Below are 17,801 nucleotides of genomic sequence, written 5' to 3'. Positions count from 1 at the left end.
TCTTCCTTTTCCTTGTTTAGCTCTATTTGGGAATATCACTGACATCTCTGTAGCCAAATAAAACATTGGTAATTTCCTGCAGCCTAACTCAACACTGTTTGATGGTTAGTTACATTACAAACAAAACAGACAAAACAAATTACCAAAATTTCTTCACTTTTATTCTTGGGTATATTTTCTTTAAAGTTTTGTTGTGACTGACTTCCTGAGGCTCCTGTTAAAGCAATACATTGCTTATTCTAAGGAAACAGTAAGGTTTGCAATGCACTCACCGGTTCTCCATACATAGAGCATCTACGTCGATGATACGGTTTTCATGCCCTCCTAAGACATGATTAAGTTCTTGGTTTAGTCTATCAGACTTATCTTGGTAAAAAGAGCGTTCCTCTTTCACATCCTGTAACTCATCCAGTGCAGCCTGAAGATCATATCTCAGAGTCTCGATCTGAGAAGAAAGGAGAGCTGTATGACTATTCTGAAGTTTAAACAAAAGATTATATAGCACCCAAACTGAAAACAGCAATAAGCACTGCATGTCCAAACAGGATTGATTTTGACAGTCAAAAGTCTTTCCAAAGCTCATAAGCCCTAGTACTTTTACTCTATTTTGGTATTACTTAATTAATTTGAAGTGAAGTAACTTTAGCAATTAGATATATTTTGCAACATTTCTAGAAAACAACTAAAACGTAACAGCAAAAGAAACCTTAATCCATACTATAATTCTGCCACAAACATATGAAACTGGTTTTAGTATATAATTTCTAGCACTCCAGGAATGAACTCAACTGAATAGGACTTTGGCAAATTTGGAGGATGAAGAAAAAGTCTGTAGGGGGGTATTTATACTAATTCCAGGACTTTCAGCAATGAAGTTCCACAGAATAGGAAGAAGAACTAAGAAAAGTACAAAATGAGCCAGCACGGAGTTGACAGGGTGAGCTTTGCTATGAAGCAAAAGGGTGAAGGAGTCAAGTATGAAAGATACTCAAGGACAAAGAGCTTCAAACATCCAAGGAGAGGAAACGGAGAGTGTGAGAAAAGTCCACAGTGAGTCCACTGGCACCTCAGAAAACACTGATAAGCCAGGAAGGACAACAGAAGACCGTGTGAAAAGAGGCCAGGTGATGAACAGAGACAGTGCGAGCTTGGGAACAGAGATACCAGAAAGAATCACGCTAGGAGAAGACCAAGTGCAGTCAACAGTCCTTCTGGTAAGCTAAAGTAGCGCTGCACTTGAGTGAAGACTGAAAAACAAGAAATATGCACCTCCTCCTGAATCACAGAATGGCTCATTCAGGGTAGAACTGACACTGGCAAGAATGAGTATTGGAACAACAGAGAACACAAACCCCCAAAATTGTCCAGAAAGCTATGTATCAGCATTAGGAAAGAATCTGATGAACTGGATGCTGCATGGTACATAGTATTAATACAGACTTGAGGTACAGAAAAGAGGTCTGATACAAGAATTTTTTGAAGGGGTGGAAGAAATAGCTGAGAGGCAGGAGGAAGAAGATACTAACAACATTTCTACAGAAAATTTGATTCAGAGAATATCTTTCGTAGATGCATCAGCCACCACATATTGTGTTGAGTACTTGTAACTGCTTTCACTAAGGAGTCTTTCAGTGACATTCATTGACAATATTTAATTGTCACAAGTCACTGCTGCACATTATAAAAAGAAGTGAATCAATAATCTAGAGAAGGAATTCCTGAGATTAGGAAACTCACTCTAACCACATATGCATGTTTAAGTTTGTGCTCAATAAGAGCTATTTCAGTAAAAACCCCAACACCTTCACCAATACGTGCAATGTTAGTCAGCTATCAGCCTTCCAAACACAGTAGAAACAGTCATTTACTTGCACTATCTCTGTAAAACATGACAGTATATGCCCATTTAGTTATTACTTGCTCTCGAGCCTTCTCCAGTTGTTGAACAAGGTCCTCCCGTTCATGTGCTGCAAAGTGGCGAGCCCCAACTTCATCATCTCCAAGTCTTTGCTTTGCTATTGTCATTCGAAGGAGCTGTGATTACAAAAACAGATCTGGTAAGCCAGAGAACACAGGCTGTAGCATCAGAGTACATCTGCATTAGAATGAGGAAAGCTATCATAGATTTCATCTCTTCCAGGCCAAACAGCTGGTATTATTTAAGACAGACGGAATTTTCTGAGCTGAGGGCTCAATTCTGTTCTCAGTGAAAAATTCCAGTTGAACATTCAAAGCATCAACGGAAGCTGAATTAGACCCTGCAACAAACAGTCACCAGAGTATACAAAAGATGAAAGACCATGTAAGCACAGACACGTGGTCAATGCTTTTTAGGAGTGACACGAACTAATCCCAGTCAGACTAAAACTAGAGAATTCTCAGAAATCGATTTTCATATGTAAACCTGAAAATTCTCTGCAGTAGAGAACTCTTCCCAGCTAAGAATAAAAAGGCACAAAATGGCTTGCCTAGCTTCATTTTACTGATACCATTTAAAATCCCACTGTGCTACACCAGTGCAGAATTTTCATTAACAGTTGCTAATACATTTGCTTGTGCACTATTTTTTTTTATCTACTCACAAAAGTTAATTCATATTAAAAACAAAAAAAAATGACCAACAACAAAAGGACTTGGTCAAAATGTTCGAACAGCTAATGAACTCATGAGCTTTGTGATTGCTGAAAACAATGTGACTTGGATTAATACACAGTTGTATTCAATACTCAAAGCAAAAAGCAACCAGCTTTCAAGAATCATGGAGTATTAAAATAACAGTCTATACGGCATTCAGCAATTACAGTTGTTTATATTAAGTACAACTAGGCAAAAGTGTTGCCTCCCCATGGCCTCATTTGTAGGAGCTCCATGGAGACTAGAGAAACCCACCACAGCAACCAGCCTGACTTTCCCTGTATCTTTGACTTCACCAAGGAATTAATGTGCATCATTATATTGCAGAGTTAGGAAAAAAAAAAAATAAAAATCAATCTTCTGAAGTAGAAGATTGTACATTAAAATCTATCTTTGGTATTTATGGGATGCCAGTCACCATAGCTGCAATGTGCCAATTAAAATCCTGCTGATGCAAGACAGACTACCAAAATCATCCTCCCCACTTATTTCAGTTTCAATTCAGTGCCAGTCACTGAAGCTAGTACAACTTGTTCTGATAAGCAGTTCACTTGCTCAGGGGACGCTGTGCCCCCAAAAGTAACTAGTTTTGGCAAACTGCATTTCCCTATCCCCACAGGGAAAGTACAAACCACTGCACAGTTAGTAAGGCTGAATGGATCCTATGAGATATAATTCCTATTAATTTCTTTATCAAAACAAGTAAGTCAGAAGGGCAACTAGCAAATCCTGGAATGGCTTCATAGCTATGGGACTGTTTTTTTAAATGCTAAAAGGCTGATGAACAAAAGGTATGATAATGTGATTTAATTCAGCTAGGTTAATTTAATGTCTAGAATCTCTTGCTAGTGAGAAATGCAGTAAGAAACAATTGTAATAACATTTTGAGGACTCAATCTTGTTCAGAAAAATTGGAAATGGGAAGGGGAAATCACACTTTACCAATGTCTCCAATGCCCACAGCAGAGCAAAACTTCTGCGTAACCCTCAGCACGAGGCTGGGAACTGGATCAGAGCTGTGACTCATGCGCTATGGCCAACTCTCCTCCAGTCCAGGAGAGGGTGTGGCATAAGGTGCAATTATAACTGCAAACTATTATTACTTGCAAGGTCATACAGTCAGCTAGTAAAAGAAGAATTCTTTATTTACTATTGATTTGGAGGTGAAAAAAAAAAATATGAAGTCTTATGAAAAGAATGCTTCAGAAATCCAAATTCAGCCAGTAAAAGCAGCATTATAAACATACAAAAAATAAAGTAAAATACCAATCCATAAAACAACAGAGTGGTTCTTCCAGACAGTTGGCCAATCAGGGAGTTGACAGGGCAGAACAGGCCAAGTCCTTTAATTCTGCATTGTGAATGTCTCATGAGGCAGCACCACCTGCTATAAAATTCCTCCCTGAAAATGCTGTGACCCAAAGAGACACTAAGTGTTATGCCAGAGGCTTAAGGGTTTATTTCATATATTAGTGCTTTGTTATAAACTTTATACACTTGCCCTCTGGCTGCTGTACTTTTACTTCTGTCATTCAGAAATCACTGAGGAAAGGACTGCTCAACTTTTTGCAGCTAGAGAATAGGTTAACGCTACCCCCCAGGACTCTGTGAACAGCATCCACAGCTGAGAGGATTTAAATTAATGTCACCTTAGCAGAGATATCTCCTGTTTGTCAAGAACTCATAGGTCATTAACCAAAATAATCCAGTGCTTCAAGCCACTAGGCTTTATTGTTTTAACATCACAGCTTTTTCTTAATCAGCGTCAGAAAAAAATAATGATTTATAAAGTAGCAACTCTGTAGCAGTCTCACAATGCCCCAAACAGGCTTCACTGCCATAGCTGCTGTGCAGGCTAGGAGTCCACAGACAATGTCTGCGCCGAAGTTGTACATTCCTGATTTTTGATAAAACATGCAGAAGAAAAAGTGAAACAAGCACAACCAGTAAACTCTTCATGGAAGGCAGAAACGATCATGTTCAGCCACAGCCACTGACAGCAATTGTCTTCACCACGTTGTCTACAAAATCTTAAGAAGTGAACCAGAACTATGCAAATTTGCTACCTTAAGTCCTAGTTCTGCCAAAACATATGCACCACATTTAACATTTTGCACTGTTGCTGCATAAATGATCATATGCCTTATAACAACAAACTGTCAGCAATACCGCAGCCATTGTTTTCCATGCATCCTCCTCTCATTTAACGCTGCCCTCAACAGCTTACAAAACCATTTCTTTGCATGGGTAGGAATCCAAGTGAAGGCAACTGAGTCATCTAGTCTTCCAGAAGCCTCCAGTTTCTCTTATGCTTTCCGTTTTCACCCTTTTACAAGAGAGAATCAGATTTCCTACCTATCTTTTTCTAAGTTTCAGTAATTGTTCTCCGAGCATTGCTGCCAGAACATTAGGAAGGAAAAAGATTCTCAAATAACTGTCATAAACATAGAACAGTTTTCATGTGTCAGAGCTGATAAGAGATTGTGATCAATCACAAAAATAAGGAGTCTTAGATAACTGTTGCTGGCGTACTGCAGTCTAACTATTGCTGTATTTCTCAAATTGCATCAACAAATCCTTCCAGAGTCTGCCTGAAGAAGTTTTATTATTTGTGCCAACGGAATTCTAGATTAAATTAGAGGAAAAAATTAGTCCAGTTAAACCAAATGCAAGTAATTTGTTATTGCCTAACTGATAATGTACTTAACGTGATTTCAACAAGTAAGATGTCATCAGTTTAAGGTCTTCTTGCTAATCCATGTGACTGTATCCTACTAGTAGCAAACATTAAAGCCACGAAAAACAAGTCAAGCCATCAAAACATTTCTTTATCAATAGAGCTAATGTGTGATATTTAAAGAGTTTTTTTTCTTTTTTAGTCCTGCAAAGCTCTTGCCACTCAGTGACAAAGCCTGCATGAGTCACCCCTGCTCAGACACAGGCAGAATTGTTCATCCATAAGCAGCTTCACTTGCTGCAAAAGCAGCTGTTTGTTCATCTCTTGCCAGAAGTAAGGTTGACGTAGACCAGCTGGGCAGGATGCCCTCCCTCACTTTGGAAAAAGCAGAGAGAAGAATGCAGGGGGAAAATGTAAGAACAAGCAAATTATTATAGTTCTTTGTTTTTGTATATACCATGCATTATCTGGACTCCAGTGCCTGAAGTAACCCAGCTGCCAGTACAGGAGAACTGATGAGCAGAACAGAATGGCTTCGGGAACAAGCCTAGAATTTTATCACTGAAGCTAGGAGGGAGCAAAATCTGACACAGGAGGAGAGCGTTAAATCCCTCAGAGAGATGGCAATGCTTTTTTAGGCATTTCAAAAAACAGCAACCTGACTCTAAAATAAGCTCTATTTCTCATTTACTAGAAAAGTGAAGAATGTGTTCCAAAAATGAAAAACCTAGTCTAAATTAATCCTTGTCTGATGCAGTTCTTTCCTCCCCCTCTTTATTTAGTGATGCACTATTTTGCACCTTTTGGAGAGGGGGGTATGGTGGGCAGAATAACTTTTTGTATTTTTCCATTCATTATGACTATCATGAATTTAACTTCATGCTGAGGATACAGATGTCACAAAGATAACCCGCTAATATCAAAACAACCCACAAGGGCAAACCTAAACAGAGCCAATTGAAGCACAAAGAATTAGGGTCTGTGTTACCAAGATCACATTGTTCTAAAGAATTAGAATAGGTAAACAACCTTGATATTTAAATAGGTTGTAGTTTTACTAACTTTGTGTTCTGTTTGTAATCACAAACCCTTGTTATCTGTTCAGGACTGGCTTGGGAGAGGCTGTACGGCATAATATTAGTACTGGCGAACTGCAAGGCATTGTCTTCTACACTGTAATATAGTTAAAACAATAACATGCAAATGAAAAAAAACATTGAGAAAGCTGGTCTTCGAAGACCTGAGCAAGTTACACTGAATGCTACACATACTACAAATTCAGGTGTCACCTGACCCTTTCCCAGCCCCCTGCATACCTTCAAGCAAGTCCTTTGTGATAAACAATGAATAAAACTACATTACCACAATATGTGGTATTTTATGTTTAAAATAAAATCAATAAAATGAACTTAAACAGAAAGAAAAAACCCACAACTGAATACTTAGAAGCCACATCATTTTTGTTCACATTTTTAAATCCTGTAACTTTAAAACTGTAGTTCAGGGAGGGAAGTTATCATTAATTATTTGTTTCATTTTTTACTTCGTTAACCACCTTGACTCAAATTCAACCTCTCACTAGTTTGATCTCTGAATGTACTTTTGCATACAGCTCCAGCTGTGAATGTTACACACATTTGGCTTGAGTTTAAATATTTCAATTAACAGAGACAACAGGAGTTTGATTAATACCAAATGGCAGATTTTGAGCAATGTTGCATATAACTTGCTAAATTTAGCAATAAAATAAATTGGTTATGTAAGGGTAGTAGGATGAGGGCTTAATACAAAGCTATATATATATACTTGTGATCAAATGCTTCATATTTTTGAAAGGAAAAATTATGCCTCCCCCGGTTTTAGCATCTACTAAAATTTTGCATTTTCATTGCAAAAAAAATTAAAATTATCACATGATGAAGACAATGTGCTTATCTGTACTTATTTGTAAGAGGAAATACCACCAAAAAATATATTTTTAAAAAAGAAAAAAAGAAAGTCTGAGATCATTAATGCAAGGGTAGGTGCAAAATACATAGTTAAGGACAACAGAGCAAAAGCAGCATACAAAAATCTATAATAAGCTGCACTTACTGGTATCCTGTACAAGCTTCTTTTGTTCTACTGTTTTGAGTATTTATTGTAATCAAAGTATTCTAGAAGTTCTGTAACCCATTGTTTTATTGGTTTCCTAAGAAGTAAATGAAAAACTCAAGCCCAGTTTACACATTCCATCCCATTTACTGATAACAAAAGTTTATAATACCTTATTGTCCCCTTGTACTTCTCCCAGTCTCTGTTGGAGCTCTCTAATCTCTTCTCCAAGATGTTTATTTTGATCTTGAGCCTCACTCAGTAGTTGAGCAAGATTTGCCTAGAAAAGGAGTAAATATCAGTCAGAAGTTAGTGCCTATGGAGAGAAGTGTAAGTGGTGATTGAAAAGAAACCTAGACTTACTCCTTTATCTGCCAACAATCTTTACTTTTATTGTTGTTGGTACCCAGACTTCATGCTTCATTAGAGAGATAACAAGAAAAGTCTCCAGGGTTCCTTTATCTTTAATAGTAGTAAATACATACAGCATGTGTGCATACACGTTCCCAGAACAGCATACAAACCCCCAACAAGACAAAGTGAAAACATTTATGGTAGTTCTGTTATCTTGGCTGGTGGGAAGAGCAAAAGGCAGAGTACTTTGACAATATTTATACAAAGTTGACAAAATAATAGTTTTAAACTTGCATATAATTAGACAAAAAGCACAGATGAGAAATAATTATGATATAATTACATTCCCTAATAGTGTTTACAGCAGATTCCTCGACAGTAAAATAGGATGCCAGACGGAGTCCCTGCCCCTATACAGAGCTGTACCATGGATATCGAGTAGCACAAAACTCAAACGTGACCTGACTTGTGTTGTTAGCTAGTATGCAGACTTCTAGAAAAAGCAAGATGAAAACCAGAGATTAAAAACAAACAGCCTCCTCTCAGCCCCATATAATCCAGGTCAAAAGTTATCATTCATATTAACCTACTGAGTTAGCAGGGCAAGCAGTCTAGTCTATAATTTTACAATTAAATTCCATCAGCTTGATCACTAGCCAAAAAATAATGCAATCTCCTCCTTTTCTATCTATGATATCAGAAAATGAGCAAATACGACAGATAAATTTATTATATTTTCACCCTAAAAATATCTCACGAATACACAAAAACTGACTCAGCACAGGAAAAGCCTACCAATGACAGCTCCTCTACAAGAGTTATAATCATAGTAGCTAATGTGCAGCCTTTCAAGACATTGGTTCTGGACAGCTAGGCGTGTCATCCATTGCCATAAATCTGAAGAGTATAACAAGAAATGAGCAAAGAATTTTCAGATCTTCTAAACATGACTTAGTAAAGCCCCATGAGTCAACATTTTGAAGCTACTCTTAACCTACTCCCTGGGTTTGAGGCCAACTTATCAACTGACTTTTCCTAGTTCTCTCTCAGTATTTTAGGTTTAGTTTTAGATTCCCTACTTGCTATTTTTCTCTTCCAACTCCCCCGTTTCTCTATTTTGATACCTGTCTTTCTTTTTCAGTCCTTCTCTTTTACCCAGTCATTCTCATTACCACTTGACAGTCTCATTGGATGTTTTTGTGAGTTTTATCTTTAAAACTCATACACTATCAAACCAACAAGGTGTCTGATAGCCATTCCTGCAATCTTTCCCCTTGTTTACTAACAATCGCTATTTCCACATATCCTGTATTATATTTAGGAGAACTATTAATATGAATGTATTAACAAGAGTATTAACATGAATATAGCTATGCATGCATTTGACCATTTGTAGGATTAGACTGTTAAACTATAATCAACTGGAACTTCTGTATGCTACTATACGAAAAAGCTGGCTCCAAATTACAATTGGTCTAAAACAGCAACAGCCTCCAACTTTTAAACAGGAAAAATAACTTGAGAAACTGATATATCCTACCTGATGAACAACAAGCCTAATTCACTGCTACAGCTTCTGTACTTTTGGTTCTCTGAGATCAAAGGTCCAGAAGAAAGTAAGGTAAATTTCCCCACAGTTTTGGAAGAGATTAACACATTTTTTAAACTACTGATTAACCTGAAGACTGCAAATAAATAATTTGAGAAAAGAGTATAATAGCAAAAAAATGCAAATAGCAAATTATAGGGCCAAAATTAAGCTGCCTCTAATTTTATTTTCACAACAGCAACCATTCAAGCAATGCAAAAGGTTCCTCAAGTATGCTTTGGTAGGATGATTTTTTTTCTACATGTTAAACAAATGTGTAATAGTCATTCATATACTGAATGAATCAAGAAACTTCATAACACATTCAGCCAACAGTTTTGAGAGGTACTTCTTAATGGCTGTTTAAAAGAAATAAACCAAAGAACACATGTTTGCAGAAAATGGTATTTAAACTGAAGTACCTGCGGCTACTGCTCAGTTGCCTTTTTTTTTTTTTTTAAGAAAGCTGACTTTCAATAAAGGCCATCCAAGCACCAGACTGAGTTAGTTAAAAGGAACATGATTTGCACAAACCTCCCCGAAACACTTCTATTTATAAATTCCCTTTTTATGAGGAATTTGAACAACTCCTAACACTGCAATAGCACATGTAATTTCAACACCTGGGAAGAACTCAATCTCACTAATCAGTGTTTACAGCCACAACACTGGAATTCTAGCAGTCTGTAGTCAAAATCCAGCTCCCAGTAACTGCAGAAAAGGCATTACCATGCCTATACTAAATCTTCCTGCTCAGATTTATTTCCTTTAAAACCATTTCTCTGGGACTGCAATTCTATGCTGAATTTTATTTGTCAGTCATATAAATGACTTAACGTGACAAAAACCTTTATATGCCAGACAAGGATTTTGGAAGAAACTTTAAACGAAGAATTTTAGACACCAAAGTAAAACAGCCTCATTTAAGCATGCTAAAAGCATTACAATGAGCTAAGTATAAACTTGCTCCTTAATACAAAGCTTCTATTATACTTCTGTTAAACTAAAACAACCAGGATATGTCACAGAAGTAGTCTCCAGCAATTATTCATTTCCCTGGCTTAGAGGTTCCATACAACGTCTAATTTAGATTGTTCTGAGTTTTAAAGGTTTTGGCAAAACCTCATTAAAGCTTTCGGTTAAATGTGGATAGAAGGAGAAACACTTGGTTTTCAAAAGTGCTCTACTGGGCTTTAAGACAGCCAGCCAAAAGGATACGTTGAGCAACACCTGGACTTGGTACCATTTCTTTGGCATATATAAGAAAGCAAAACATATGGCTGAAAGATGATAAAACTAACAATGGAGGACTGGCTTCGTAATCCTGTAAGCATGTATTTTTTGAGGAAAGGGGAGAAATCTATGCAAGGAGAAAGGTGATTCATTTTTCCACCTGGCAACTTCTTTTCAATATTCATAGAACAAACACAGAATTCACTTAGAAATTCACAAGTTACTTCAGCAAACAATACAGCTCATATCATTTACTTGTGTAACAGAGAACAACTCTCTGAAAATTAGCCAATTACAGCTTTTCTAGACTCAATTTCTTCAACAGTTTCTTTTGATTCTAGGTGAAGCCTGAAAAAGCCTCCTGTAAATGTCGAAGACTTTACTTCTCTCACTCACACTATTCAAAATGAATGCCAAAGTTCTGATGAAGAGAGATTTCTCAGACATGGGTAATGGGAGGAAAGATGCAGAGGTCTATACCTTTCTGCTGCCTCATCTTGTCTTACCCCTGCAACAACCCACAGCAGTGGAAGCTACTTGTTTCTACGACCCTCTCTCAATGCAACTGTCTGTAATACTAAATAACAGATAGTGCTTCATTCATGTCTCTGATTATCTGCCAGGTATCAGACAATCTTTCTAGAGCTCTGTCCACCTCTGGCGACATCCAGTTTTCAGCGGGTATTCTTGAGCCTCTGTAGCATGATAAGCTATTTGTTTTACATCTGTCTGTCACAGGAAGCTTGCATGGATCATAGAATATCTCAAGTTGGAAGGGACCCAGAAGAATCAGTGAGTCCAGCTCCCTGTTCCTCATAGGACTACCTAAAACTAAACCATATGACTAAGAGCATTGTCCAGACACTCCTTGAACTCTGACAGGCTGGGTACCATCACCACTTCCCTGGGGAGCTGCTCCAGCGAGTGACCACCCTCTCAGTGAAGTATGATTTGACTGCAGTACTAGACGTAAGAAACTCTGCCCATATTCCTTTTATCTCTGATCAAAAGCAAGTGTGATCATAGCCAACAAACCTACCAGAAGCTAGGAAGAAAGGAAAAAAAGACTGATGTGAGAGTGCCAAGTGGGAAGTATCTACTTTTTTCACATAGGGAAGAAAAAGCACCATAAATTAGAACCAATCAGAGTGAAAGACTCAATGGGATGGGATCACAAGACCTTACCCTTTTCAACTCAGACTTTGTTAAAATGTGCGAGAACATTTTTGGGATAGATGGTGGAAGAGAACCTTACTTTTGGCCACAGATGCACATCTAAAACTACTGACAAAAATACCTATAAATATTTATTAACATAAGCTAGTGAATACCTGTCAGACAGCAACAGATCTTTGCTCACTACTGACCAATGACCCAAGAAGAAGGGGGTGGGGGAAAAAAAAAAAAAGTAACTCCAAATAGTCAACCCCGGCATTATGCACTACACTTGAATTTGGCTCCTTTAACAATTTTGCAAATCTAGCCACACATACATACAGTGTTATTTTTCTTCACACCACTTAAAAAATGATGGATAGTAACACAGTCTTTAATATAGCTCTCAATTCTCTTGCACATAAATCTTATCCGACACTTACAAAAAAAATAATTTAAAAAAAGGACTTTCTGCCTTTAGATACTGCCTGAAAAAGTAATTTGGCGAGGGGGAAACTTCCAACATACCTTTACAGTTTAAAAATATTTTTAAATACAAACAAGCATCTCTATACTGCAGTTTACAGACTTTTATGTTTCTTTCAGCCATACCTTCAAACAAAGAAGAACACCGATTATAGGGCTGACAGAAAAAAAGTTTGATGAAGCATTAAGCACACTTGATGGGTGTAACTGATAGCAATTTAATCGCAGTTTCTCCTCCAAGGCATTCATATGATTGCAATGGCTGAATTAATACAACAAAACCTGCTTTGCTTACCAACTACCACTGTTCACTCAAAGGTAGAACAACTGACAACCTTCCCTAGCACCAGCTTCTTTATGATAAAAAGCAAAAATTACTGTGTTTTTCTCTTTAAGTTGAAAAACCACATAGAGAAGACTTCTGAAGTAATAAGTCCTGGGCATATTAAACAAAATACGCTTAATATGAGTCATATTTCCCCACAGAAAAATAAGAGTCACTTGACATAAAACTGGAGAAGAAGAAAATCCTCTCCTCTCCTCCCGAGCATGCACTGCTCTGAGAACCAGGTAGGAATCCCACCACAGAACCACACCAGTCAAAACTTGACAAGGCTCTGCAACACAAGGACTCGCTCATGCTCACATACCTTCAAGATACTCAGCAATGAGAATTTTTATAGACCTGATTAATAGAACCAGAAAGCCATTTTATCAGTAGACATATAATATGAATAATTTTCCCCTCCTTTTTATCGAGTATTTGGATGCACGGGTGTGGATAAATGTCTCTATTCCATTAAGGTAAGACACAGGAACCAGAAAAGAGGTGGTTGTACACATCAGGTCTGAACAGCACTCCAAATTTTTGAGACAGACTATCACATCTATTAGAATCAGCATTTCTTCTCTCCTAGCCTCTTGTTTAGTGCAGAACCTACATGTTGAAGAAACAACAGTGTCACTTCACAAAGTATGACTCCTAGTGTGGCTAAGAAGTTCTAAGTTTTGCATACTGTCATCTGATCCTATCAATGGAACAGCAAATTTCATTGTGCAGAACCAAAATCTCTCTACTAGCTGTGCTCTCAGAGCAGGTAACTTTTGAAATCCACAGGAATATTGCTCTCTGATACACTGCAAGGGCAAACGACCTCACTGTTTTCCATCTGCCACCTCACACTATGGGAGTCAAACACATGCATCTACAAACCAGAGCACAGTGCCCAGGTTCTAAGTTTGGCACATGCATAATGTTTTTTCATTTTCAAACCCTCTGAAGAGAGGAAGAAATCACATTAATCTTCACAGCACCATTCTGAGATAAATACAGAATGATTACTTACCCTGTATTGTGTTTTATCTGAAGATTTTATCTCATATGACTCTGAATACAGCCTTTGTGCCTTAGTACAAGACTAGTAAACCTTCTCAAATTCATTAATTAATAAGAAATAGCCACACTAGTCATTTTTTCTGATGATGTCAAATACAGTCATAAGGGAAGCCCTGAAGTTTGTTTCAAAAGTGAATTGTGACAGCTGAGTACATTAAGCTAGAAGCTGGAAGCGGAAGGGATTAAAATGGGTCCATTTGTGGTATGTCACAACATCATCCTGTCTGGAACCTCCAGCCCTTCTGACGTTCTGCTTGTCCCAAAACACCACACTCATGAACTTATTCATTAGCAGAAGTCAAGCTGTCTGACCAACTTCTTGGTGAGTGGGTAGCACGCTGCTGTGATGTCAATGATTGCTGAAGCAGCGTCTTGGTTTGAATGAATCACCTCAGGACACCTACAGACAACTGTAACAGAGTTAAGGACCATGACCTTCAGGAAAGATGCACACAGGTTCTCTGATGAGACTTTTTCCTGGCAAAAGAGTAGGTATCAAGCTGTGCTCTTTAGTAAGACTATGTCATCATTATGTTATGAGGCTCATTATTAGGAGTCTCAAAGAGGGTTCTATGACCACAGGACCCTAAGGCTCAACAGCTGCTTGCAAGACACAGGATCTGCTTGACAACATGGGGTAAAAGTATCTTTGCCAATATGCCAGCCAACTTCATAAGGAGAGGTTTAAACTAGAAATTCTGGGGGAGGGAACAAGGAGGCTTGGGATAGTGTAGGCAAGCCAAGAACCTGGGATGAGAGGAAGAGACACATCAATTCACAAAGCAACTGAGCTGAAGTGTAATTCCTTTGAGCACAGATATGTAAAGAAGGAAATGCCTGCAGAACAGCCTTGTGGGGAAACCTCTCAAGCCTCTACTGCAGAACCAGCACACTTGGATGTCCCTCAGAGGCCTCTAATGCATGCAACACGGGGAGGAGTTTGAAATCTGCGTAGTTACAGGACTATAACCTCACTGGGATCATGCAGAAATGGTGGGATAGCTCACACAGCTCGAGTGCTGTGATGGAGGGATACAGGCTCTTTAGGAAGCACAGCAGGAAGGCGAGGAGGAGTGTTGCCCTTTAGGTGAGAGTAGATGGAATGCACGGAGTTCTGCCTTGGGACAAGTCAGGAGCCAGCTTTTGGGTCAAGATTAGTGGGCAGATCAACATGTGTGCTGTTGTTTTGGGTATCTGCTATACATCTCCTGATCAGGAAAAAGTAATAGATAAGACCTTCTTCACAAAACTGGAAGAAGCTTCATGTTCACAGGCCTCCTGAGGGACTTTAGCCACCCCAATAACTGCAGGTATCTATAATATCTGAACACCACCCCCTTCCCCTTTTTTACTGTGAGAGTGGTCAAATGGTGGAACAGGTTGCCTGGAGAGGCTGTGGAGTCTCCATCCTTGCAGATATTCAAAACCTGACTACTGGACATGGTCCTGGGCCACTTGCTATAGGTGGCCCTGCTTGAGCAGGGGGATTGGACTAGTTGATCTCAAGAGCTGCCTTCCCACCCCAACCATTCTGTGATCTTGTGATATTTAGCTCCATTTAATTTGATTCTTCATACATTTAAAATACAAAGATAAGCCCTCACCAGTGAACATATGCATTGCAGCTTTATTCTTGACACACAGTACCACTACAAACCCATTATCTCCAACTGAGTGGTCTCACTGAGATCAAATTAAGCAAAACGTATTTAGGACTGTGGCCCAGCACAGTCACTTTCCTAACCATGTATTTTACTTTACCTTTGTTTATTCAAAGGATCTCATTTGTATTAAAAGAACCTTCATTTCATATAGAAGGTCAAAGGATTCACTGATCTGTTATTTCAATGACAAAGCTTCTCCCAAGTTATACTGCAAATTTAAGCAATATAGACGAAAATAATAGTCAGTATAAATCAAGCTAGAAATCCCACCTATGTTTTTTTTTCTTTAAGTTTCCCAGCATGGCAACATTGTCCAACAGATATACAATATTTGTTTGCCAACATCATAAAAATGTTCTGTACCACAGCAAATGCATATAAATGTATACCACTGCAGAGTGATAGAATTTCTATTTATATAGGATGCACAATAGAGGCTCTGTAGACAGAGCAACATTTTAACATGCCTTTCAAAATGGTGAGTGTTTATTGTTTACCATTTGTGGTGAATGTTAACATCAAAATCAACTCTTCATTATTCCTATCCTCCTGAAACATTTCAACCCTCCATTACTTATCCAAAAATTACCCTACACCTGACACCACAAGACTTTATAGAACTACCTTCATCTGCAACATTTAATTGTGAATGCTTGGTAAGAGGGGCCAGGAGAGCACTGACAGCTTACGGGCTGTGATAACAACACTAATGGCAAAACACCTACTGCAGTAGCACAATTTCTCATTTCCTGCTTTTGTTGATTGGTAAAAGGTGATACACATAGTCCATCTTTGGACTATGTCAGGTATGTGTACCACTCCACACACAGCTTTGAGAGGGAAAATACTGCAGAGCACTGCCTGTTAAGATACATTTAAATAACACCAATTTTACAAAAAGACATTCTGAGTTAACTGTTTGTTGATAGAAATTGCCTGGTTATGTGATACTTCCATGTAAAACATGAAAATTCTGCTTTGCAAAACAGGGAGAGAAGGCATGGTGTAGAAAACAAGGTATTTTAAGAAGTCACAAAGCGTAATTGGTAATAAAGGTGAAAAATGAAGAGATGAAGGAGAAGAAAGTAGTAATTCCAACACACCTATTACATTTAAGGTTCTAGATTGCAATTTCAAAATAATTTCTGACTTGCAGTAAAGAAACACATTATTCAGCTTGTGTTTTCGTGTAATTTCTGAATATGAAAACAGCGTATAATTTTGTGTCACACAAAATTCGTTATAAGATCAGGGTCTCTGTTTTTATAAAGTGACTGATGTCACAAACTTCTCCAAGCAGACAACCAGGCTTCTGGGCAAAAAGGGGATGAAAAAAGTGCAAAATAAGACAGAGAATATCACTCTTTCTTAGATGAGAAAATGCTAAGAAATGTATGTACAGAAATAATGGAATAATATTAATAACTTTATTATTCTTTGATGCATTTCTCAAAGCAAAATTATATGCTTCTTCAGAAAGGTTGCCCTATCTACTCCAGATTATCCACCTTGTATGCTACAGACACAATTCTCACAGAATAAAAACTCAAGTGCACTAACTGCATATTGCTGTACAATCTAAAGTATATATTGTCCTTGGGGGAAACCTATAAATGACCCCAATTGAGAACAAGATTTTCGTCCTTTCACTGTTACCCAGCATGAACACATACCTTCCTCAGAAAAAAAAAAGACTCCTAGCTAGATTATTAAATGGCTTTCCATGCATTTACCATGGTAAGATTTACCAAAACTTTATATAATCATAGCTTCTGATTTTAGATGAAATTTTGCTAGTATTTTAGAAACAAGTATCAGATTTATTTGTCTTGAAAGATGGAAGATGAATTAGAACAACATCCATGGGATGGCAAATCTCCCTTCCAAATTATCTCTATAATGACCCATATACTGCATTTTTTTTTCCCTTTTAATTGTATATTCTTCAATTCCAATTTTAGTAGTCGGAATGCACAAACCTATTTCTGGTCATAAACTTTTATTAGAACTCTGCTGAAATAACAGAATTTCAAATAAACTATGCTAAATAATGAGGAAGTTAAATGATTCTACACTGAGCCACTGACTCCTTGGCAGCTATTTGTTTAAGTGTCTGAAGGAGTAATTATATTGCCTCTGAAAGTTTAGTTTAAAACAACCAAAACCATAAGCCCCTAAAATTTTAAGAAAATAGCAAGAACTGCATGGAAGTTCCCAGAGAAAGGATGATCAGTAAAACTTCTGAGCCATTAAGAGAATGCAATAACCATTTTCTAAACATGGTTAAAAGACTTGCAGGACTAGCAACTGCAGTAACAATTTTTGTTCTTTTGTGTTGTCCTCCTCCCCCTCCTCACATATTGTATTTTGGGTGTCATTTTTCTCTAAAAATTTTGATAATTTTAAGATATGACAACCAACACTCCACATGAGGGACACATTATGTGGATCTCTGGGAATGAAAAAAAAAAAAAAGTAAGCAGGCAAAAAGTTTTTCAGGGGAATCCTAAAATGCAATTA

The 17,801-nt window shown here is 37.8% G+C and overlaps 1 protein-coding gene across 6 annotated transcripts in view; it reads right to left on the bottom strand.

Moving 5' to 3' along the window:
* CCDC149 (coiled-coil domain containing 149) overlaps positions 1-17,801 on the bottom strand; it is a 52,627-nt gene that overhangs the window by 24,135 nt on the left and 10,691 nt on the right. For all 6 annotated transcript variants that reach the window (XM_042808172.1, XM_042808173.1, XM_042808170.1 and 3 more), the window contains exons 4-6: positions 7,578-7,685; positions 1,918-2,034; positions 273-445 (exon numbers count right to left, since the gene is read on the bottom strand). In XM_042808172.1, the coding sequence (XP_042664106.1) occupies positions 273-445; positions 1,918-2,034; positions 7,578-7,685 (398 nt within the window). The remainder of the gene's footprint in view (positions 1-272; positions 446-1,917; positions 2,035-7,577; positions 7,686-17,801) is intronic.

The sequence above is a fragment of the Tyto alba genome, unplaced genomic scaffold (genome assembly GCF_018691265.1).
Source record: "Tyto alba isolate M040663 unplaced genomic scaffold, T.alba_DEE_v4.0 Super-Scaffold_6, whole genome shotgun sequence".
NCBI classification, from domain to species: Eukaryota; Metazoa; Chordata; class Aves; order Strigiformes; family Tytonidae; genus Tyto; species Tyto alba.
The sequence above is the reverse complement of the archived record's forward strand: the minus strand, read 5'-3'. Positions and strand labels throughout refer to the sequence as shown.